This window comes from Takifugu rubripes, chromosome 21, assembly GCF_901000725.2.
Source record: "Takifugu rubripes chromosome 21, fTakRub1.2, whole genome shotgun sequence".
Lineage (NCBI taxonomy): Eukaryota > Metazoa > Chordata > Actinopteri > Tetraodontiformes > Tetraodontidae > Takifugu > Takifugu rubripes.
The window spans coordinates 1,798,150-1,818,361 of NC_042305.1; the positions used below are offsets into that span (position 1 = coordinate 1,798,150).

A 20,212-nucleotide genomic window follows, 5' to 3' on the forward strand; every position below is an offset into this window, starting at 1 on the left:
TATTTCTGAATTAACTGATGGATATTATTTTTTTACAGTGCAAAAGTCACAGACTTTCCGTCTCATTCTTCCCTCAAATTTGAGGTTGTGTTTAATAGAAAGAGCTCAGACACCTTTTGGAGTCTCCTAGGCTATTGCTAGTAGGACTTGGGTCAGCACACCTCTTAAAGTTCTTTCCTCTTAAAGTGGCTTCATTGATGCCATAAAACGGGCTCACACAACCAAAGCGACCGCTGATCTTATCTTGTGATGACAGGAAGTCACCATGTCAGCGGCGTGACGAAATCCTGTCTGAGGTGTGTGTGTGTGTGTGTGCCATCAGAAGAGTACTGGCTGCCATCAGAAGAGTACTGGCTCCACCACAGCTCTTTTTTTTTACCAATAATATTGTGATACAGTACTGGGGTGTGCTTCACTTTCAGGCAAATGCTCTTATTAGGTTTTTTCCCGTCTCATATCTCATTCAGTCGCGTCATCATTTTTATCCATTCACGTCGATGAACTGAATAAAAGGTAGACATTGTGGGTGGATGACGAAGCGAAGTGTAATAACGCAACACCGGCAGTGCGCATGCGCGGCGCGGTCTCCTCCCCGCCCCCACCGTCTGGCACTGCCGTGCCGCGAGCCAGGGGCCTCGCGGTCAGCCAATGGCGGCGGGCGGTATTAGCGGCGACGTCATCGGCCACGCCCCTCCCCAAAGAAGGAAACAAACAGTCATCCAGGGGAGAAGGACAGTCGAGGAGCAGAAGAAGCCGAGCGAGGCGGGGGGCGACCCGGGGAGAATCCACCCAGCTAACCTTTCCTGACACGGAGGACAGCGACGCCGCCGGAGCCGACACACGGACCTGGTTTTTATTTTTTTTAATCGCCTTCCTGGACTAAACGACTACTTTTCCCTTTCGTCGGCTCGCCAGAAACTCCGATTCCCATCAGGTGATGATTTTGGACCCTTGTGTCTTTAGACGACGTGTTTAAAATAGCGAGGTGCTCGTCGCGATGGTGCGGGACGGTGCGGGGGTGGCGGCCGATGCGGCCTCCGAGGCGGCCGTGTTGTGTCCGCTTGTCTGAGGACACTTCCTCCTCCGTGCTGGGAACATCACAAGCCTCCAAACGTGACTCCGTCTGGCTCAGTGGAAAAACAAGGGAGGGAGGACGCCTCTGCTGGCTCCTGTCTCTAGGGGTTCATTTGGGGGTGGGGGGGGGGGGGGGGATTTCTGTCTGAAACCAGAGAAATAATAAGAATAAACCTCGAGAAGCAGACAGCGAGCTGGTTTCTACCGACCCGCAGCCAGTTTCTCCCCAAACCGGATTGTTCGGGGCGATCTGGGCTTTTAAAGTGCTTAAGAGCCATTATGTAACGCAGGCTGCCGGTTTTCAATAGAAACTGAGCTAGAAAGGAGTTAAAGAGCGTCGTTTTGACAGGAAACGGAGAGGTTGTAGACAAAGGAGGAAAAGGAGAAACAAAGGGAAGCCAGAGCAGATCTGGACTGTGTCTTTCTGCAGCCCTGATGGATCCTTATTGTTCTGCAGCTTCCAGAGCAATTATTCCCAGCTTAGAACCAACCAGCAGGAATCAGATCAGCCCTTTCGGGTCGTGTCCCTCGGCGGCCCAAGGATCAGACGCCAGCCACACCGGCTGCCTCCCATTTCTCATCTTTCCTTCCTTGTGAGGTGGTTTTTGTGACCCGTCTGGACCCCCCCCACCCCCCAGTATCTGATTCGTTCTGGTGGTTTATGCCTACAGATAAAGCAAAATAGTTCTGCTGTCCTGTTTGTGGTGGTGTGGGAGGCGTGAACACGTGTGGAGACGCTCGCCGTCGCCCCTGCTTTTGTGTCAGAAGGTCAGCGTCTCCTCTGCCCCCGGCCACGACTGTCAGAACCACCGAGAACATATATATATATATATATATATATATAATACATTCCTGGTATAAATAATGCCGCTCCGCCCACGCCCTTCAGACCGCCGCTTTTCAGGTGTCAGCAGCTCAACACGTGAGGAGCCAGTGTGAGCTTTTCCAGGAGAAGGTTTATTTGAGGCGGCGGTGTAAACACTCAGGGGAGGAGTGTGTGTGTGTGTGTGTTGGGGGGGGGGGCAGCTCCACGGTTGTATGCTCTGGTGAGGTGGAGCCACCTTGAGTGAACCGTCGGCACATGTGATCTCCACGCCAACCACAGCCGACAGCTGCTGTGTGACGGCGCGGGGCTTCCCGTCGACGCTGTGTGGCGGCGGAGCGTGCGGATGACGGGTTGTTGACGCACCGGTCCTGCTTGTCAGCGCGTTCGGCCCCGAGTGACGCAGGAAGTTTCGAAATGCCTCTTGTGGCAAGAGCCGTAGGAAGGGAGCGGGCGATTGCGCCACCTCGCTGACCTGCTTTGTTCCCCCGCAAACGTTTCTCCTCGAGGTTGTTTCGTGTGGGCTGTCGCAAAGTTCCGGCGCTGCTGACGACCGCGCTGCGTTCGCTCTTATGGGAATATCGACTCAACCCGACGGGTTCCGCTTCCAGTCATCGCTGCCTGCTGTTCTAATATTCTGTCCCCTTCCGCTCTTGCTAGCAATGGCCCAGGAGACGAACCAGAGCCCGGTGCCCATGCTTTGCGCCACCGGTTGTGGTTTCTACGGCAACCCCAGAACAAACGGCATGTGCTCGGTGTGCTACAAGGAACACTTGACCCGGCAGCAGAGCAGCGACCGCATGAGTCCCCTCAGCCCTCTGGGTAAGAGCAGCTCCGGATGAGCGGCGTTCCCCCTCCTCCCTGGTCTCCCACCCCGCATTAATCCTGCCAATGTTTCAGGCTCCGCTGCCACTCCTACCTCAGAGGCTTCAGCCATCCAGAGACTAGAAGCCAGCCTGGCCAAGGTGGAGAGCTCCTCTTCGTCCTCTCTAGACATGTCGAGGTCAGGAGTGCTCAGCTTTCCTTTAAGGCGGAGATTGTGTGAACAGCTGGCTGACCGGCGGCTCTTCCTCCCTTTCAGGACTCAAGGATCTCTTCCTGTGACTCAGCAAATGACAGAGATGAGCATTTCGAGAGAGGACAAAGCGGAACACCTAGAACCCGGTAAAGCCCGCCCCTCCGAACAGAAGCGAACACAACTGTTGCTCTTAGTTTCAGCCTCCACAAACGTCTAAAAATAGCCTGGTTTAAAAATACGCCGCCCCGCAGTCTCCGCCGGGAGCGGAGGCTTCCTCGGCGCTGGGTCCTGGTTCAGGCCCGGCTCTTTAGACTCGAACACGCACCCGTGACTAATTCTGCCCCCTTTCCTCTCTCGGCCAGTTGTAAACCAGCCCGCTGCCTCCAGCGCCGCCCCGCTAGCCTCCCCCAGCGGTGACGATGGAAAGGGCGACACCCCCAAACCCAAAAAAAACAGATGCTTCATGTGCCGCAAGAGGGTGGGCCTCACAGGTGAGCCGGGGGGGGTTCTGGTGGTGCCGGAAAGCCTGTTCCTGTTCACTCCTCGCTGTGACCGGGGGTTGTTTTTCTGCTTTCAGGGTTCGACTGTCGCTGTGGAAACCTGTTCTGCGGCATCCACCGATACTCAGACAAGCACAACTGCCCCTACGACTACAAGGCGGACGCCGCCGCCAAGATCCGGAAGGAGAACCCAGTGGTGGTGGCGGACAAGATCCAGAGAATATAGATCCGAGGGAGGGATACAAGCGGCCACAACTAGGAAACGAGGAACTAGGAATACGAGTGTGAAAGAACTCGATTTACAGAATTACAACCTCAAAAAGAAGAAGATGATGATGATGGGGAAGGAGGAAAATAGCAGCGATCCTGTCTGAGACGCAGAAATGATTCATTTCCTCATTTATAGTTTCTTTTATTGCTTTGTTTCCTCCTGCTCTCTGTGGTGTGATTCGCCGCCCATCTTTTTTCTTTTTAAAGAACCTCTCTTGTCAGCTCCCGATGATCCGGCCGGGCTCCGATCTGCCACACGAGGCAGAGCTTGTTGATGAGGCCTCGGCGTGTCTTTAGATGCTTTTGGGAGCACGCCGTCGATGTCTGATAATCACTGGTGAGACGCGCTGTTGCGGGAACGCCGCCACTCCCCCGCCGTGCACAAGGCGCTCCGTCTTTCCTGGCTTTACCTACCTCACAGATGCCGCGGTGAGCTGCGTTGTCTTCCCTTCTCTTTCCTCGTCAGCCTTCACCCCCCCCCCCCCCCCCAGCAGCGTGGGAGGACCATCCTAGCCGCCATCTTAACCCTCTTCTGGAGCTTCGGTGGATTCAAGGAATGCCCCAGCGAGCCTGCCCGTGTACCCATAATGCTTAGTTGTGAGGGCGGCGTGCGACGGGAAGGGTGGCGGGGGGATTTTAGGGCCTCGGCGTGCACGAGCACGTGCACGTGCATGGCGGGGGACAAAGCCCGCCTCCGGCTGCACCAGTGTGTCAGACACTCTGGCCTTTTGTTGCTTCACCAGCTTGTTCCCCTCCGTCGTTACCGTACCGACGTCAGTCGTTCACCTTTGTGGATCGAGAGTATGTGATGGTGACTTTCAGGGTGGCGGTCGTATCCTAGCAACAAGCTCCAGGCTGACCCTGCAGGGAGCCTTTTGGGTGGACTTTGGGAAGACCATAGGCGGGTGATTCTGAATTGACCGTAGGTGTGTGTGGTGGTCTTTTTTGTAGATGTTAGTGGTGAACCGCCCCCTCCGGCTGGGACGGGCCCCTGCACGGGCCCCTGCAGGTGGCAGATCGGGACTTTTCCTCTTTCACACGCGACTCCGGGTGAGCACAGTGGGGCAGGCGCGTTGGTTTCCTTTCTGTCTGTGGAGCTACCTGGTTTCATCAGCACACGTTTACAGAACAACAGGAGCATGCCAGAGCTAGATTTAAGAGAAATATATACCAAGATTTGTTGTAACTTCTCATCCGTCTAACAGCTATTGTTCTGTGAGTCTAGTTCTAGAGATCTGTGAGCATGTGCACACTTCCTGTGTGTGTGTGTGCGCGTGCGTGTGTGTGTGTGTGTGTCACCCCCTCCCCTTTGTTCCCTGTAAGGATGAGTGTTTGTTTTTATTTTAAGGACAACTGTGTAATATTTCAAACTTCTTGTTCCTTTCTGATTCTTGGTTATATGCAAATTTGTACAAAAAAAAACAACAAAAAAAATGTGTTGATATTTATGTATTCCGTATAATCTTGCTATCCAGCATTACAACAGAATAGTATCGTGTAAATAAACTTGTACAGAGAGACATTACCCAGCTACCGACTGGCATATCTGGAACGCTAACAATAACGGTGTCATTTAGGAGGGGGGTGAGCGGGACGACCTCTGCAGCGCCGTCACATTAACGCAGCAACACACCCCAAATCTCCCTCACCATCCTCATCAGTTCGTTTGAAAGGCGACAGAATTTCATAAAACAGGTGGTTAAAAAAAGGAGACAAACGTGGTTAAAGACGTGACGAGACGCTGATGTAACAATGATGCTGGCGTTGGGGGAGCACAGAGCGCACAGCACCTGTACAATATGGCACAAAACACACATTCACACACTTGCTATACAATTACTTTGTCCACATTTGGGGGCTCCTCGCTGACCTGACTGCAGAGGAGTGAGCCTGGAGTGACACAATTTGTCCATATGGGCTTTAAAGGAAAGCTGTGACTCTATTATTAGCCCTAGATATTGATACTGGCTGACACTTTTTCTCCATTAACGTGTATGTCTATATGAACGCTGAACCCCGGTCAAGCTCTGGCTAGGCCACCTCTGAACACGCAGCGGAATGTGCGGAGCCGTGCGATGTTTTTCAGTTTTCGCAGCCGGCTGTTGGAAGCTCGGAGCGTTCACAGATGGCATCTCGTCAACAGCTGCTCGGACAGCTGAGATGTCCTCGTGTCCCTGACGGAGCTGCACAGATCACGCTGGACACTGAGCGGGCAAAGACGGAACAAACACCTCGACTTAAGGCTGAGATCTCCTTAAAGCAAAGGGAGAGAACAACACACCACAAATATGACATGTATGGACGGAATCCTGCATTTGTGTGTGTGTGCGCATGTGAAAAATGTTGCTACACTTGCGTGAGGACTGAAATTACAGTGTGGACAGTGAAAATCATTGTCTTGATTCAGTGTGTTTACTTTTCCCCTATAATGTTGCACAAGTGTAGCATTTGGGGGATAAAATGTGACTCCTCCTGTGGAGGCAATTGTTTAAACTGGCTCTATTATTTCCTGCTGGCTACACGAGACTGACCTCCAGTCTGTTATCTCTGCTGTCTGAATGTGAAAGCTTGAAGACACACATTGGAGACAAAAAAAACAACCCAAAAAACATTTGAAGGTAAAGTTATTCCTTTTTCAGTGGGGCAGCGTAGCTAAGTTCAAATACGTGTTTGAAACTGGAACATTTTTCCGTTCATTTTCATATCAATTACAACATTGCTACACTGCATTAGTATTAGAATTCTTAATCAATTCGACATGAACTCTGTAGTTGGCAGTCTTCAATAATAAGTCATTTATTCTGGGGACTGAACTCTTCTATTTACTGTCCAAGCAATGTGACACGTGCACCTGCCTGTGGTTATTTGCGGTATTACATGGAACAAACATATTTATAGGGATTCCATTTTTTACTATTAATTATTTCAACAGAGATGCAGATTCTGCTATGGTTTTTGGCTGTTTGGTGTCTGTTTACCTTTTGGGACGTTTATTCACTGCTCCGTTTTCTGGTGGCTTTTTGTGAAATGTCCAAAATAATATTGCATTGGGGGGGAAATGAAACATTATTTAAATATACAGAAACGGAACCTCGTAGTTACTGGCGAACACGCATCGATATGTTGACTAGTCGTATGCGTAAAAATCGGTTTTTAAAGATAGCTACTCCCCGCCGATAGGGGGCCGTCTGTCATTTTATGCTCTGTTCTAAATGTAAACTTTGACCCCGGAAGCGGAAACGAGGTGCCGTTTATTGTGCGCTCGCGACAGCGCTGCTTCGTAACGTAGAGCAGACGCGTTTGCTTGAATGAAACGCGGACATTTTGTAAACATTTTATCTTTTACAGATCCAAAATTGTGCTCACTTTCTTGACATTGCTACAGAGTAGCGGTAAATATTTGGATGTCCGGAGTCTGTGGCTCGTTCACTGCGAGTTAAAGTAGGCTAAAACTCAGAAGACGGAACTCGCACCATGGCGGATGTTACCGCTCGTAGCCTGCAGTACGAGTACAAAGCTGTGAGTACGCACACAATTCAGCCCTTTACAACAAGCACACATGGACTAATGGATCATTACACGCCGCCTATTGAAGACATGATCATCTAAGATATTCAGTCATATTTAAAATCACCTTTATATATTTTCTATTGCTAATCCTGATTTAGCTAGCCACTTATCTAGCTAGCAATTAGCATTAGCCGAAGCCTCATGGAACGTCAACTAATATTGTCTCCTTACGGAACGTTTAGAACTCGAACTTGGTCTTACAAGCTGATCGGTCTCTGATCGACCGAACACGGAGAGATGAACCCACCGGAGAGGTGCTTTCCCTGGTGGGAAAGCTCGAAGGGAGCAAGATGGGTGATAAAGCCCAGAGGACCAAGCCTCAAAAGCTGGAGGAACGTCGAGACAAGTCAGTAGCCTCTTTCCAACTAGTTGTTTACACATTTTATACAAGTATATTGGTATAGTTTCACATTATGATGTACAACAATAAACGATACATATGCTCCTATTTTGCTTATGCTGTTATTCAGATTTTCTATAGTGTGTTCTGACTGTTTGCTTGTTTCCTTAATACTGCCGAACACCAAAAACTGAAATTACCCCTAATTACAGAAAACACACAAGCCTTTAAAAGCAGGCGCAGTTTACTAATTTTGATTCTTTTTCGAATGGTGATTAATTGATCGATCAGTTTGTGTTTTAATACGATTTTCTTCATTTCACGTGATCCTTGTTTCCATTGTTTTCTTGTGTAGGAGGCGGAAAAGAGATGAAGACAGGCATGATATTAATAAAATGAAGGGCTTTACACTTCTGTCAGAAGGGATTGATGACATGGTGGGCATCGTGTACAAGCCTAAAACTAAGGAGACCAGAGAGACGTATGAAGTGCTGCTTAGCTTTATCCATGCCGCTTTAGGAGATCAGGTGAGAAACATTTTTCATGCTTTTCGTTCATTGTACAATATAAAATGATGTAGGCCCGAATTATTTATCACTGATTGTTATCAGCCTCGGGATATCCTGTGTGGAGCAGCTGATGAAGTATTGGCAGTGCTAAAGAATGATAAAATGAGAGACAAGGAAAGACGACGAGAGGTCGAGCAACTTCTTGGTCCAGCTGATGACACACGTTACCATGTGTTGGTTAATTTGGGCAAGAAGATCACAGACTACGGAGGGGACAAGGATCTACAGAACATGGGTGAGTGCACAGCAGAAAAAAACCGCGGAATGAATAGAAACGGTCGGAATTAAGGCATGACCAACGGGCTCCAAACATTCCTTTAAAAACATGTTTTTGTGAACTGTAGATGACAACATTGATGAAACCTACGGTGTGAATGTCCAGTTTGAGTCGGACGAAGAGGTGAGTTTTCTATTATAAACACACATATATTCTATGGTGGCGCCACTGTCACACGTGTTTTCCCCTTGTTATAAGGAGGGAGATGAGGACTTGTTTGGAGAGGTCCGTGACAAACACTCGGATGAGGATAGTGAAGGAGAGGAGGCAAATGTGGGCTGCACTCTCACGGCCAACGTGAGTGCAAACAGGATTTCCTTTTAAATTGTGACGTTAAAATACAGCTTTTTAAGGCTGCGCCACAGATTGGATCTATTGTTTTAGCTTATTGCTCTGATTCCTGCTGCCGTAGCTCGGTGTCACCGGTGACGTGATGACTGTGAAGAAGAAAGATCTACATCCTCGAGACATCGACGCTTTCTGGCTCCAGCGTCAGCTCAGTCGTTTCTATGACGATGCCATTGTGTCCCAAAAGAAAGCCGATGAGGTTTTGGAGATCCTGAAGGTATTTCTGTCCTTTTTAATCAAACTCTCGTGTGCGTATTATATAGCTAATCTTTCATTGTTCAACAGACCACCAGTGATGACAGGGAATGTGAGAACCAGCTGGTGTTGCTTTTGGGCTTCAACAACTTTGATTTCATCAAAATTCTCCGTCAGCACCGACGCATGAGTGAGTTGCCGTTAGACTGGGATTGAGTCCTTTTACTGCCATGATGCGAATGGTTTTTTTTGGGTTTTTTTGTCACACAGTCCAGTATTGCACCATGCTGGCGAGTGCTCAGAGCGAGGCGGAAAAGGAACGAATCACCGGGAAGATGGAGTCGGATCCAGAGCTGTCAAAGATCCTTTACCAGCTTCAGGAGACGGAGAAAGAGGATATCATTCGTGTAAGCGCTTGTGTTTCGGTTTATCAGTAAAAATGTGGCGGCGATGTCTGTTGTTCATGGTAGGTTGTGTTGGTAGGAGGAGAGATCTCGCAGGGAGCGGGTGAGGAAGTCTCGCGTTGATGACTTGGAATCGATGGACATGGATCACGGAGAGGTGACTAGTGACAATAATCACACACAAAGAATGTGCACGGCAACACTGAATTAAAAAACAAAAGTAGAAAGATCAAGGGTGTTGCTAATCGCGTGCGGATGTTAGCAAGCTTACGTTGTTTCCCCCCTCTGTCTCAGGCGGTGGCACCACGGCAGCTGCTCGATCTCGATGACCTGGCCTTCACTCAGGGAAGCCATTTTATGGCCAATAAGCGCTGCCAGCTGCCGGATGGGTCATTCCGTAAACAGCGTAAAGGTTACGAAGAGGTCCACGTACCGGCGCTCAAAGCCAAACCTTTTGCAGAAAATGAGGTTTGTTGAATTGCTGCCTTTTAGCTAAAGAACACAGCAAATAATGGTCAGTGCACAGTGTAGACGTGGCCATTGATCACTATTGTGCCTTCAGGTGCTTGTTGGGATCGACAAGTTGCCCAAGTACGCGCAGGCTGCGTTCGAGGGGTTCAAAACCCTGAATCGCATCCAGAGCAAGCTGTTCAAGACCACAATGGAGACGGATGAGAACCTACTGATTTGTGCACCTACGGTAAGCAGGACACGTGGGAACTGAGGCACGGTCGTGGTGTCAAGTCGTTTTTGTTGAATGTTGTGATTCTTTTGTGTGCAGGGAGCCGGTAAGACCAACGTTGCATTAATGGCAATGCTGAGAGAAATCGGGAAGCATATAAACATGGACGGAACCATCAATATAGATGATTTTAAAATCATCTATATTGCACCCATGCGCTCCCTCGTACAGGAGATGGTGGGGAGCTTTAGTAAGGTGAGCAGCGCCGCACCGGTCGGTCGGAATTGAACTCATGTCGGTGATCTAGTGTGTTGGAGTTATGGTTGTTTTTTTTAAATTTAGCGTCTGGCAAGTTATGGCATCACAGTGTCTGAGCTGACTGGAGACCACCAGCTCTGTAAGGAGGAGATTAACGCCACGCAGATTATCGTCTGCACCCCTGAGAAGTGGGACATCATCACACGGAAAGGCGGGGAGCGGACCTACACTCAGCTCGTGCGGCTCATCATCATCGTAAGTCCTCCTTCAACCCTCGGCGACGTTTCTGAGAAGATCACGAAACGAGAAAAATCGTTTCTGATGCGGTGAACTCATTTTGCAGGATGAAATCCACTTGTTGCACGATGACCGTGGGCCCGTGTTGGAATCTCTGGTGGCGAGGACCATCCGTAATGTGGAGCTGACGCAGGAGGACGTGCGTCTGCTGGGCCTCAGCGCCACCCTGCCCAACTACGAGGATGTGGCTACCTGCCTGCGTGTGGACCCTGCCAAGGGATTGTTCTACTTTGATAACAGGTGCCGCCTTCACATGGCAACAGTAACACGGGAGCTTGGTTTTAGACCAACGTGACCCTCTCGTGTCGCTTTTCCCCTTTTGTAGTTTCCGCCCCGTCCCTCTGGAGCAGACGTATGTGGGGATCACCGAGAAGAAAGCCATCAAGCGTTTCCAGATCATGAATGAGATCGTTTATGAGAAAATAATGGAACATGCTGGTAAAAACCAGGTGAGTTTAAGGAATGATCCTCAAGTTGGGTGTAAAGAGACTGAGAAGAGGGGTGGTAGCGTGGTGCAGTGGTCAATCCCATCACAGCAAGAAGGTCGTGTGTTTGAATCCCCTGGATGGGTGGAGTCAGAGGAGTTGGGCTGCAGCGTGAAACATCTGCAGTTAAACCTGACTCCAGAAGTCCTTCCGATCCACTAGAATCCTACTGGGAAGCCTCGATATGAAATTAGAATCTCATTGCTTCCATCAGCTGTTCCTCACCAACTTGACTCTTGTCTCCACCAGGTGTTGGTTTTTGTCCACTCCAGAAAGGAAACGGGGAAAACCGCCAGAGCTATAAGAGACATGTGTTTGGAGAAGGACACCCTGGGCCTGTTCCTCAGAGAAGGTTCAGCGTCCACCGAAGTCTTACGAACTGAGGCTGAGCAGTGCAAGGTGGGTGACCCTGGAGTGACCCCACGAGTGACCGCACAGTCCTGGTGGCTGGATTTTGGCTAATCTGATTTATTTTTTTTAGAACCTGGAGCTCAAGGATTTGCTGCCTTATGGCTTCGCGATACACCACGCTGGCATGACCAGAGTCGACCGGACGCTGGTTGAGGATCTGTTTGCTGACAAGCACATCCAGGTTCTGGTGTCCACGGCGACTCTGGCCTGGGGGGTCAACCTGCCAGCACACACCGTTATCATCAAAGGCACACAGGTGTACAGTCCAGAGAAAGGCCGATGGACTGAACTGGGAGCTCTGGACATCCTCCAGGTGAGTCTCAACAGCGCTTTATGTACGTGAGACGTGAAATTCCTCTTGGCTTCAACACAAATGCAAATTTTGCTGCATTTCAGATGCTGGGTCGAGCTGGGCGTCCCCAGTATGATACCAAGGGCGAGGGCATCCTGATCACGTCCCACGCAGAACTGCAGTACTACCTGTCCCTCCTCAATCAGCAGCTGCCCATCGAGAGTCAGATGGTCAGCAAGCTGCCGGACATGCTCAACGCCGAGGTCGTGCTGGGTAATGTGCAGAACGCAAAGGTAGGAGCGCTTCTCTTTGACTGCGTCAGGACCACATCGCTTTCAAGCATCATGGAAACCTGGTGTGTGTTTGTCAGGACGCCGTGAATTGGCTTGGCTACACCTACCTGTATGTGCGGATGCTCCGGAACCCAACGCTGTATGCCGTCTCCCACGACGACCGGAGTTCAGACCCCCTGCTGGAGCGACGCAGGCTGGACCTGGTGCACACCGCGTCCAGCGTCCTGGACAAGAACAACCTCATAAAATACGACAAGAGGACTGGCAGCTTCCAGGTTCGCACCTGTTATCCTCTGATACCATCGTTTTCCAATGAAAACACTGTAAAGTAACAATAACTTGACCCTAACCCGCAGGTTACAGACCTGGGCCGCATCGCCAGTCACTTTTACGTCACTCACGACTCCATTCAAACCTACAACCAGCTGCTGAAGCCCACGCTCAGTGAGATCGAGCTCTTCAGAGTCTTCTCACTTTCCTCTGAGTTTAGAAACATCACTGTGAGAGAGGTAATCTTATGCAGCTTATCAGACGTTCAGCATGCAGCTGTAGCTGACATAAGACGCATTTAACTCCTGAAATGTGTCTTAGGAGGAGAAGCTGGAGCTGCAGAAACTGCTGGAAAGAGTGCCGATACCGGTGAAAGAAAGCATTGAAGAGCCCAGTGCAAAGGTCAGAATCCAGCACAACATTTGGTTTTCACTGACTGCTTTGGTGCGTTTCACTTCATAGAAACGGGCTTTAACTGTTCTAAAATGTTCTCTCTTAGATCAACGTGTTGCTGCAGGCGTACATCTCCCAGCTCAAACTGGAAGGCTTTGCCCTGATGGCCGACATGGTGTATGTTACACAGGTAACTTGGAAATGCTTTATATCCAAATTAAGACTCTTTCTCCAACCCTAATTACAATGGGAGCAATGCTGTTGCTTTTTCCAGAGCGCCGGGAGACTGATGCGAGCCATATTTGAGATCGTCCTCAGCAGAGGATGGGCTCAGCTGACGGACAAGACCATGAATCTTTGCAAGATGATCGACAAGAGAATGTAGGCGTCTCATTCTTCTCTGGGTGTCAGAAGCCTGTGCTGAGCTTTGCTCCTGGGAGAGGGTTCATTTCTGTGTCCATGGCTTCCACAGGTGGCAGTCAATGTCCCCGCTGCGACAGTTCAAGAAGCTCCCGGAGGAGGTGATCAAGAAGATCGAGAAGAAGAACTTCCCCTTCGAGCGCCTCTATGACCTAAATCATAATGAGATCGGTGAGTTGTCTTCCTGGAACATTCCCCCCCTGAGATCAGCCCAAAGACTTAGCAAAATTCACCTTCTTGTCAGGCGAGCTCATCCGAATGCCAAAAATGGGCAAGACCATCCACAAGTATGTGCACCAGTTCCCCAAACTGGACCTGGCCGTGCACCTGCAGCCCATCACGCGCTCCACATTGAAAGTGGAGCTCACGATCACCCCGGACTTCCAGTGGGACGATAAGGTGGGAAATTAGACTCACAAAGCGCTGCGGGGAACCTGTTTTTAGCTTCTCATTCTGCTCCATCTTCCTCTTGTAGATTCACGGATCTTCCGAAGCTTTCTGGATCCTGGTTGAGGACGTGGACAGCGAGGTCATCCTCCACCACGAGTACTTCCTGCTCAAAGCCAAGTACGCCCAGGATGAGCACCTGGTGACCTTCTTTGTCCCGGTGTTTGAGCCTCTGCCTCCGCAGTACTTCATCCGTGTCGTCTCGGACCGATGGCTCTGTGAGTTCCCTGTCAGAAGAACCTCCGTATGGACTCTACGGAAGCACTCAAACCTGTCAACCCTTTCTTTTAGCCTGCGAGACTCAACTTCCTGTCTCCTTCCGTCACCTGATCCTTCCCGAGAAGTACCCACCGCCTACTGAGCTGCTGGACCTGCAGCCGTTGCCTGTCACCGCACTCAGGAACTCGGCCTTTGAGGCCGTCTACCAGAACAAGTTCCCCTTCTTCAACCCCATTCAGACACAAGGTACCCAGTCAGACAGGGCTGCATCAAACAAGTGGACCATTGTGTGTCTCATTGTGTGTTTCATTGTGTGTTCCATCTGCTCCTTTAGTCTTCAATGCCGTCTACAACAGTGATGACAACGTGTTTGTCGGGGCTCCAAACGGCAGTGGGAAGACCATCTGCGCAGAGTTTGCTATTCTGAGGATGCTGCTGCACAACGCCGAGGGACGCTGCATCTACATTACTCCAATGGAAGCTCTGGCGGAGCAGGTACCTCACGGAGAGGCTGGAAGTGGGCACCGAGCTTTGGTTGATGCCGTGGGCTCGTTTTAAACCCCCCTGTGATATTTTGCTGCCCGTCAGGTGTTTGTCGACTGGCATCAGAAGTTCCAAGACATCCTGAACAAGAAGGTGGTGCTGCTGACTGGGGAAACCAGCACGGATCTGAAGCTCCTGGGGAAAGGTGACATCATTGTCAGCACCCCCGATAAATGGGACATACTGTCTCGACGCTGGAAGCAGAGGAAGAACGTCCAGAACGTCAGCCTTTTCATTGTGGACGAGGCCCACCTGATTGGAGGAGAAAACGGAGTAAATATGCCTTCAAATGTTTGTGCTCATGCTCATCGGTGTGTCTTCTCCCCCTACGACGCTCACGTCTCTGACCTCTGTCTCTCAGCCTGTGTTGGAGGTCATCTGCTCCAGGATGAGGTACATCTCCTCACAGATCGAGCGTCCCATCCGCATCGTGGCCCTCAGCTCCTCTCTGTCCAATGCCAAAGACGTGGCCCACTGGCTTGGCTGCAGCACCACGGCCACGTTCAACTTCCACCCCAACGTGAGGCCGGTGCCTCTGGAGCTGCACATCCAGGTGTGTGAGGACAGCGGGACCTTCCTTCCTTCCATGTGAGGGCAGCGTTCTCACCACGGCTTCCCCCTCTTCCTCCCGTAGGGCTTCAACGTGAGCCACACTCAGACGCGCCTGCTGTCCATGGCCAAACCAGTGTACCACGCCATCATGAAGCACTCTCCCTCCAAACCGGCGGTTGTGTTCGTGCCGTCCCGCCGCCAGACCCGGCTCACCGCCATAGACATCCTGACCTTCTGCGCTGCCGATGTGGTTCCTCAGAGGTCAGTCATGACGCGTGTTTCGTCACCTCTGTTCTAATGAACGGCTCGGTCTTGACGTAAGCTGGGCGAGTTCTTCTTTTTTTTTTACCCCGGCCATGAACAAAAGCTCGTTTTGGCAGGTTCTTGCATTGTACCGAGAAAGACCTGGCTCCATTTCTGGAGAAACTCAACGACTCCACCCTGAAGGAGACGCTGGCCAACGGCGTGGGTTACCTGCACGAGGGCCTCTCCGCAACCGAGCGCAGAATCGTGGAGCAGCTCTTCAACTCGGGTATGGAGGAAGCCTTTCCTGGTCGCCGGCCCTCGAGGGAGGGCGGCGCCCTGGAGACCTCTGACCTCCGGCCCAGTCCTGCTGACTGACCTGCTGCTCGATTGTGTTCTGTGATAACAGGAGCTGTTCAGGTGGTCGTGGCCTCTCGCTCGCTCTGCTGGGGGATCAACATCTCAGCGCACCTCGTCATCGTCATGGACACCCAGTACTACAATGGCAAAATTCATTCGTAAGTATTTTGGGTTTTTTGTGGACTAAACGTGGCGTAGCAGGTTTGTAACGCGCTTGCCGTCGTTTCTTCCCAGCTACGTGGACTACCCCATTTACGACATCCTTCAGATGGTGGGCAGGGCCAACAGGCCCATGCAAGACGATGAGGGACGCTGCGTCATCATGTGTCAGGGCTCCAAGAAGGTAGCCATGGCCGTTTCAGTTGTCCCAATCCAGGAGAATCGGAGGAACGCTCCAAAACCGCGCCTCCTCTTTCCGTTATAGGACTTCTTCAAGAAGTTCCTGTATGAGCCGCTGCCGGTGGAGTCCCACCTGGACCACTGCCTCCACGACCACTTCAATGCCGAGATCGTCACCAAAACTGTGGAGAACAAGCAGGACGCTGTGGACTACCTGACGTGGACGTTCCTCTACCGCCGGATGACTCAGAACCCCAACTACTACAACCTGCAAGGTGAGTCTCGATGGATGGCGAACGGGTCCCACGTCGGCGTGTGTTGAGGAGGAGGCGTCTGCAACGGCTTCTGTGTTTTAAATCTCCAGGGATGTCCCACCGTCACCTGTCGGACCACCTGTCTGAGCTGGTGGAAACCACGTTGCACGACCTGGAGCAGTCCAAGTGCATCAGCATAGAGGACGAGATGGACGTGGCTCCGCTCAATCTGGGCATGATCGCTGCCTACTACTACATCAACTACACCACCATCGGTTGGTTGCTTCGTTTGTCCGCCTGGCGAACATTTTAACGAAGGCCTAACGAGCCGTTTGGTCGATCCAGATAGAAAAGTAGCATCTGCTGCTCGTGTTCCACTGGTGATTAGCCACCAATGACCCGGTTGTGTGTCCGTATGTGCTCCTCAGAGTTGTTCAGCATGTCCCTGAATGCCAAGACCAAGATCCGCGGCTTAATTGAAATCATCTCCAACGCCGCCGAGTACAAGAACATTCCCATCAGACACCACGAGGACACGCTTCTGCGTCAGGTGGGAACAGTCGCTCCTGATCTCTTCCATCACCTTTTTGTGAAACGAGTCGTTTGAAGTCGTCTGCTCGTCCTCCAGCTGGCGCAGAAGGTTCCCCACAAACTGAACAACCCCAAGTTCAACGACCCCCACGTGAAGACCAACCTCCTGCTGCAGGCGCACCTGTCCAGGATGCAGCTGAGCGCCGAGCTGCAGTCCGACACCGAGGAGATCCTGAGCAAGGTGCAGATGCGTGATGATGGTTTGAAGGTGCAGGAGCTTCACGACCGGGTTTCCCTTGACCTCTAACTGTGTCTGCAGGCCGTGCGTCTGATCCAAGCCTGCGTCGATGTCCTGTCCAGTAACGGCTGGCTGAGTCCTGCGCTGGCGGCCATGGAGCTGGCTCAGATGGTCACCCAGGCCATGTGGTCCAAGGACTCCTACCTCAAACAGCTGCCCTTCTTCACCTCGGAGCACATCAAGCGCTGCACCGACAAGGTAGCGGGGGCTTTTCCTCCCTCTTAAAGTTGAAGCATGTTGAAACAGGTGAGGAGCAGTTGGTTTCTTGCTCCCGCTCAGGGGGTGGAGAGCATCTTTGACATCATGGAGATGGAGGACGAAGACAGATCGGCGCTGCTGCAGCTGTCGGACGTGCAGATGGCCGACGTGGCTCGCTTCTGCAACAGATACCCCAACATTGAACTGTCCTATGAGGTGGCGGAGAAGGACAACATCAAGAGGTGCGTCCGTCCGTCCGTCCCACTGGCCTGTTGGTACAAGCACCTTCACCTCCGCTGCACACTCTGACCGCTCGTTATCTTTGGGTCTCCTCACAGCGGGAGTCCGGTCCTGGTTCAGGTTCAGTTGGAGAGGGAGGAGGAGGTGACCGGGCCCGTCATAGCACCGCTGTTCCCACAGGTAATGGTGGATGGAGGAGCTCGGTTCCTGGCAGGTAACGAGGACCGACACTGACGTTTGACTGTTGTCCGCCCTGCAGAAACGTGAGGAGGGTTGGTGGGTGGTGATCGGAGACCCCAAGTCCAACAGCCTGATCTCCATCAAGAGGCTGACGCTGCAGCAGAAAGCAAAGGTGGGTGACGGGGGTCCGCTGTGATTAGTGCTCTTTAGCCTGGCTCTTGTTTCACATCTGTTGCCCCCCCCCCCCCTTCCCCACCCCTCTGTAGGTGAAACTGGACTTTGTTGCTCCGGCCATGGGCATCCACAACTACACGCTGTACTTCATGAGCGACGCCTACATGGGCTGTGACCAGGAGTACAAGTTCGGCGTCGACGTGAAGGAGGCGGACAGTGACGGAGACAGCGATTCAGACTGAGCTCCTGGCTTTGATGTGCAAACCACGCCTCCTCGCCTGTAGATATTCAGCCTTTGATGTCCTTTGTGTTGCGCATCTTTTATCCCCCGACTCAAATGAGAAGTCGCTCATCGACTCGCGTATCAGGATCAGACGTCTCTGTTTTGTTTTTGTTGGATTTACACATTAAATGTGTAGCGCTGTTTTTAGGATGCTGCACCGGTGTCTGAACTATTTTTTGCAATAAAGACAACTGAAAGAATTGTGTCTTTTTTAATCATAAAATGAGAAGTTATGTTTCAGTGGAAATGTGCTGTCAAAGCGAGTCTGTTGAGACGCGTCCAGGGCTCCCACAATGACCCGCCCGAGTGGGTCACTGTTCTTCGTGGAACTGCCAGATGCCGATCTCCCCGTCGTCGCTGCAGGACGCCAGCAGTCCCGCCTCCTTCGGGTTCCAGCTGACGCAGTTGACGTCCTGACCATGAGCTCTGGTCACCTGAGCAGCCAGACAGAACACGGGCTGCTCGGGGTCGCTGCCATCTTCCTCCTTGAACACCCGCACGCCGTCGTCGCCACAGGCGGTAGCCAGGGCACCGGTCCGCGCGCACCTGCAACACCCAGAGTTGACCACGTGGTGACGGGGATTCTGACCAGAATATGCAGTCTGACGGACGGGTCTCACCAGTCCACGTCATAAACCGTCCGTCCGTGATACCCGGACAGAGTGCAAACACATTTCCAAGACAAATCTGTCAAAAAGGGAGAGAAAAATTGTTGAAACACGTCTCCGCTAAAGGTTTAATAAGAGCTCGTGTTTATTATCCGTCACCCTGCGTGCTCTGGCTGGGATCTTCCTTCCAGATTTTCACCGTGCAGTCGTCGCTGCAGGAGGCCAGCCGCCGTCCTGCTGCATCGAAACACAGACTCCACACGGTGGACGTGTGTCCCTTCAGCGTGGCGCAACACTCCCAGTCATCGTCCTCTTCTTTGTAGACGCAGATGTTGTTGTCATAGCTGGCTGATGCCAGCAGCTGGAAGCAAGAGGAGGGTTAGAAGAGCGGGAGAAGCATCTGGCGAGCGGGAGCGGGGCCGACCTACCTCCTGGTTAGGGTGCCACGCCACGTGTTTGACATCTTGCGTGTGAGAGTTTATAACAGTGACGCACTCGTAATCATCCTCTTCGTCCACTGGAGCAAACGAGGGAAGACGCACGTCAGCTCTCACTCAGGGGGCCGGAGCGTTGACAGGAATATTAAACCCACCTTCCCAAATCCAGACGCTCTTGTCTCGGCTGCACGTCGCCAACAGATTCCCGGACGGCGCCCACGCCACGCATTTGACCTCATTCTCGTGACCTTCCAGCACGGTCAAACTCTACGAGAAAAGCAGAACTTTGGACAGGCGGCTACAAAAGTCGGGCGCATTCCGAAATTAGGATTAATCTCACCTCGAAATCGTCGTTCTTCTTCTTCCAGATGCACGTGGTTGCATCGAAGCTGGCGGAGGCCAGGTAGTTCCCACAGGGAGACCAGGCCACTTTCCTCACCGTGCGCTGGTGTCCATCCTGAAGGACACCTTTGCATGTCCAGGAGCCACCTGACACAGGACAAGCGTTATCATGATGATCATTTCCTCTGACCCTCCTTTACTGTCACTTTCTAGCTAACTTTTCACAGAAGACCCTTCCTGTGGAGCAGAACCAGGAGGCCCATCCTCTACTTGACCAAAGGTACTGAATAATTTGGAACAAGAGGGGTTTAAAGAAGAGGTGATGGAGCTGTGGGACATAAACACCCAGATGGAGGCCGCGGCCTGCGTTAATGGCTGCTCACCTTCTCGCCCCCAGATCCGGACGGTCTTGTCGCCTCCACACGAGGCGAGCAACGTTCCTGCCGGGTTCCACCGGACGGACCAACAGCGAGAGTCCGGGTGGGCGCTGAGTTTCTGGACCGAGGACAAAGTCTCCTTCATATCTGATCCACCGTGGAGCAAACGCAGACGTGCACCGCTGTCACAGCCGCCGTTACAACAATAAACGCCAACAACGACCGGAAACACCCACCGAGAGCCCAGAGCTCGTTAAGGTGTCTGACGGGAAAAGATCAACGACGTCGACACAAAGTACGAAAAGTAGAAAAAGTAGAAAACTTCAGCGACACAACTGTGAAGGAAACGTCGCCATCTTTACTGGCTGAGGCGGTGGCGCGGTGCATTGTGGGAGTGT

General features: G+C 51.7%; 3 protein-coding genes across 3 annotated transcripts; 2 read left to right on the forward strand and 1 right to left on the reverse strand.

Moving 5' to 3' along the window:
- The first annotated feature begins 704 nt into the window (after positions 1-704).
- LOC101078573 (AN1-type zinc finger protein 5-like) lies at positions 705-5,212 on the forward strand. Its single transcript, XM_003977398.3, has 6 exons — positions 705-934; positions 2,558-2,719; positions 2,798-2,900; positions 2,979-3,061; positions 3,278-3,406; positions 3,493-5,212. The coding sequence occupies exons 2-6, from the start codon at positions 2,560-2,562 to the stop codon at positions 3,639-3,641; spliced, it is 624 nt and encodes a 207-aa protein (XP_003977447.1). The 5' UTR covers positions 705-934; positions 2,558-2,559; the 3' UTR covers positions 3,642-5,212.
- A 1,947-nt stretch (positions 5,213-7,159) lies between these two features.
- On the forward strand, positions 7,160-18,250 carry snrnp200 (small nuclear ribonucleoprotein 200 (U5)). Its single transcript, XM_003977397.3, has 44 exons — positions 7,160-7,204; positions 7,438-7,601; positions 7,951-8,122; positions 8,207-8,399; positions 8,509-8,564; positions 8,640-8,738; positions 8,854-9,006; positions 9,075-9,174; positions 9,255-9,391; positions 9,468-9,545; positions 9,683-9,856; positions 9,951-10,088; positions 10,170-10,325; positions 10,413-10,583; positions 10,672-10,865; positions 10,951-11,074; positions 11,360-11,509; positions 11,592-11,834; positions 11,918-12,106; positions 12,184-12,381; positions 12,463-12,615; positions 12,698-12,778; positions 12,876-12,959; positions 13,044-13,150; positions 13,242-13,360; positions 13,434-13,588; positions 13,665-13,854; positions 13,928-14,101; positions 14,190-14,350; positions 14,444-14,671; positions 14,760-14,951; positions 15,033-15,211; positions 15,331-15,482; positions 15,603-15,711; positions 15,788-15,896; positions 15,978-16,167; positions 16,257-16,421; positions 16,575-16,696; positions 16,775-16,918; positions 16,997-17,173; positions 17,255-17,415; positions 17,512-17,593; positions 17,673-17,765; positions 17,860-18,250. Exons 1-44 carry the CDS (start codon positions 7,160-7,162, stop codon positions 18,007-18,009), a joined length of 6,411 nt encoding a protein of 2,136 aa, XP_003977446.1. The 3' UTR covers positions 18,010-18,250.
- ciao1 (cytosolic iron-sulfur assembly component 1) lies at positions 18,248-20,207 on the reverse strand. The gene is made up of 7 exons (XM_003977406.3): positions 19,821-20,207; positions 19,436-19,584; positions 19,251-19,362; positions 19,087-19,175; positions 18,818-19,019; positions 18,671-18,737; positions 18,248-18,596 (listed from the first exon to the last, which is right to left on the reverse strand). Exons 1-7 carry the CDS (start codon positions 19,957-19,959, stop codon positions 18,362-18,364), a joined length of 993 nt encoding a protein of 330 aa, XP_003977455.1. The 5' UTR covers positions 19,960-20,207; the 3' UTR covers positions 18,248-18,361.
- Positions 20,208-20,212: the final 5 nt, after the last annotated feature.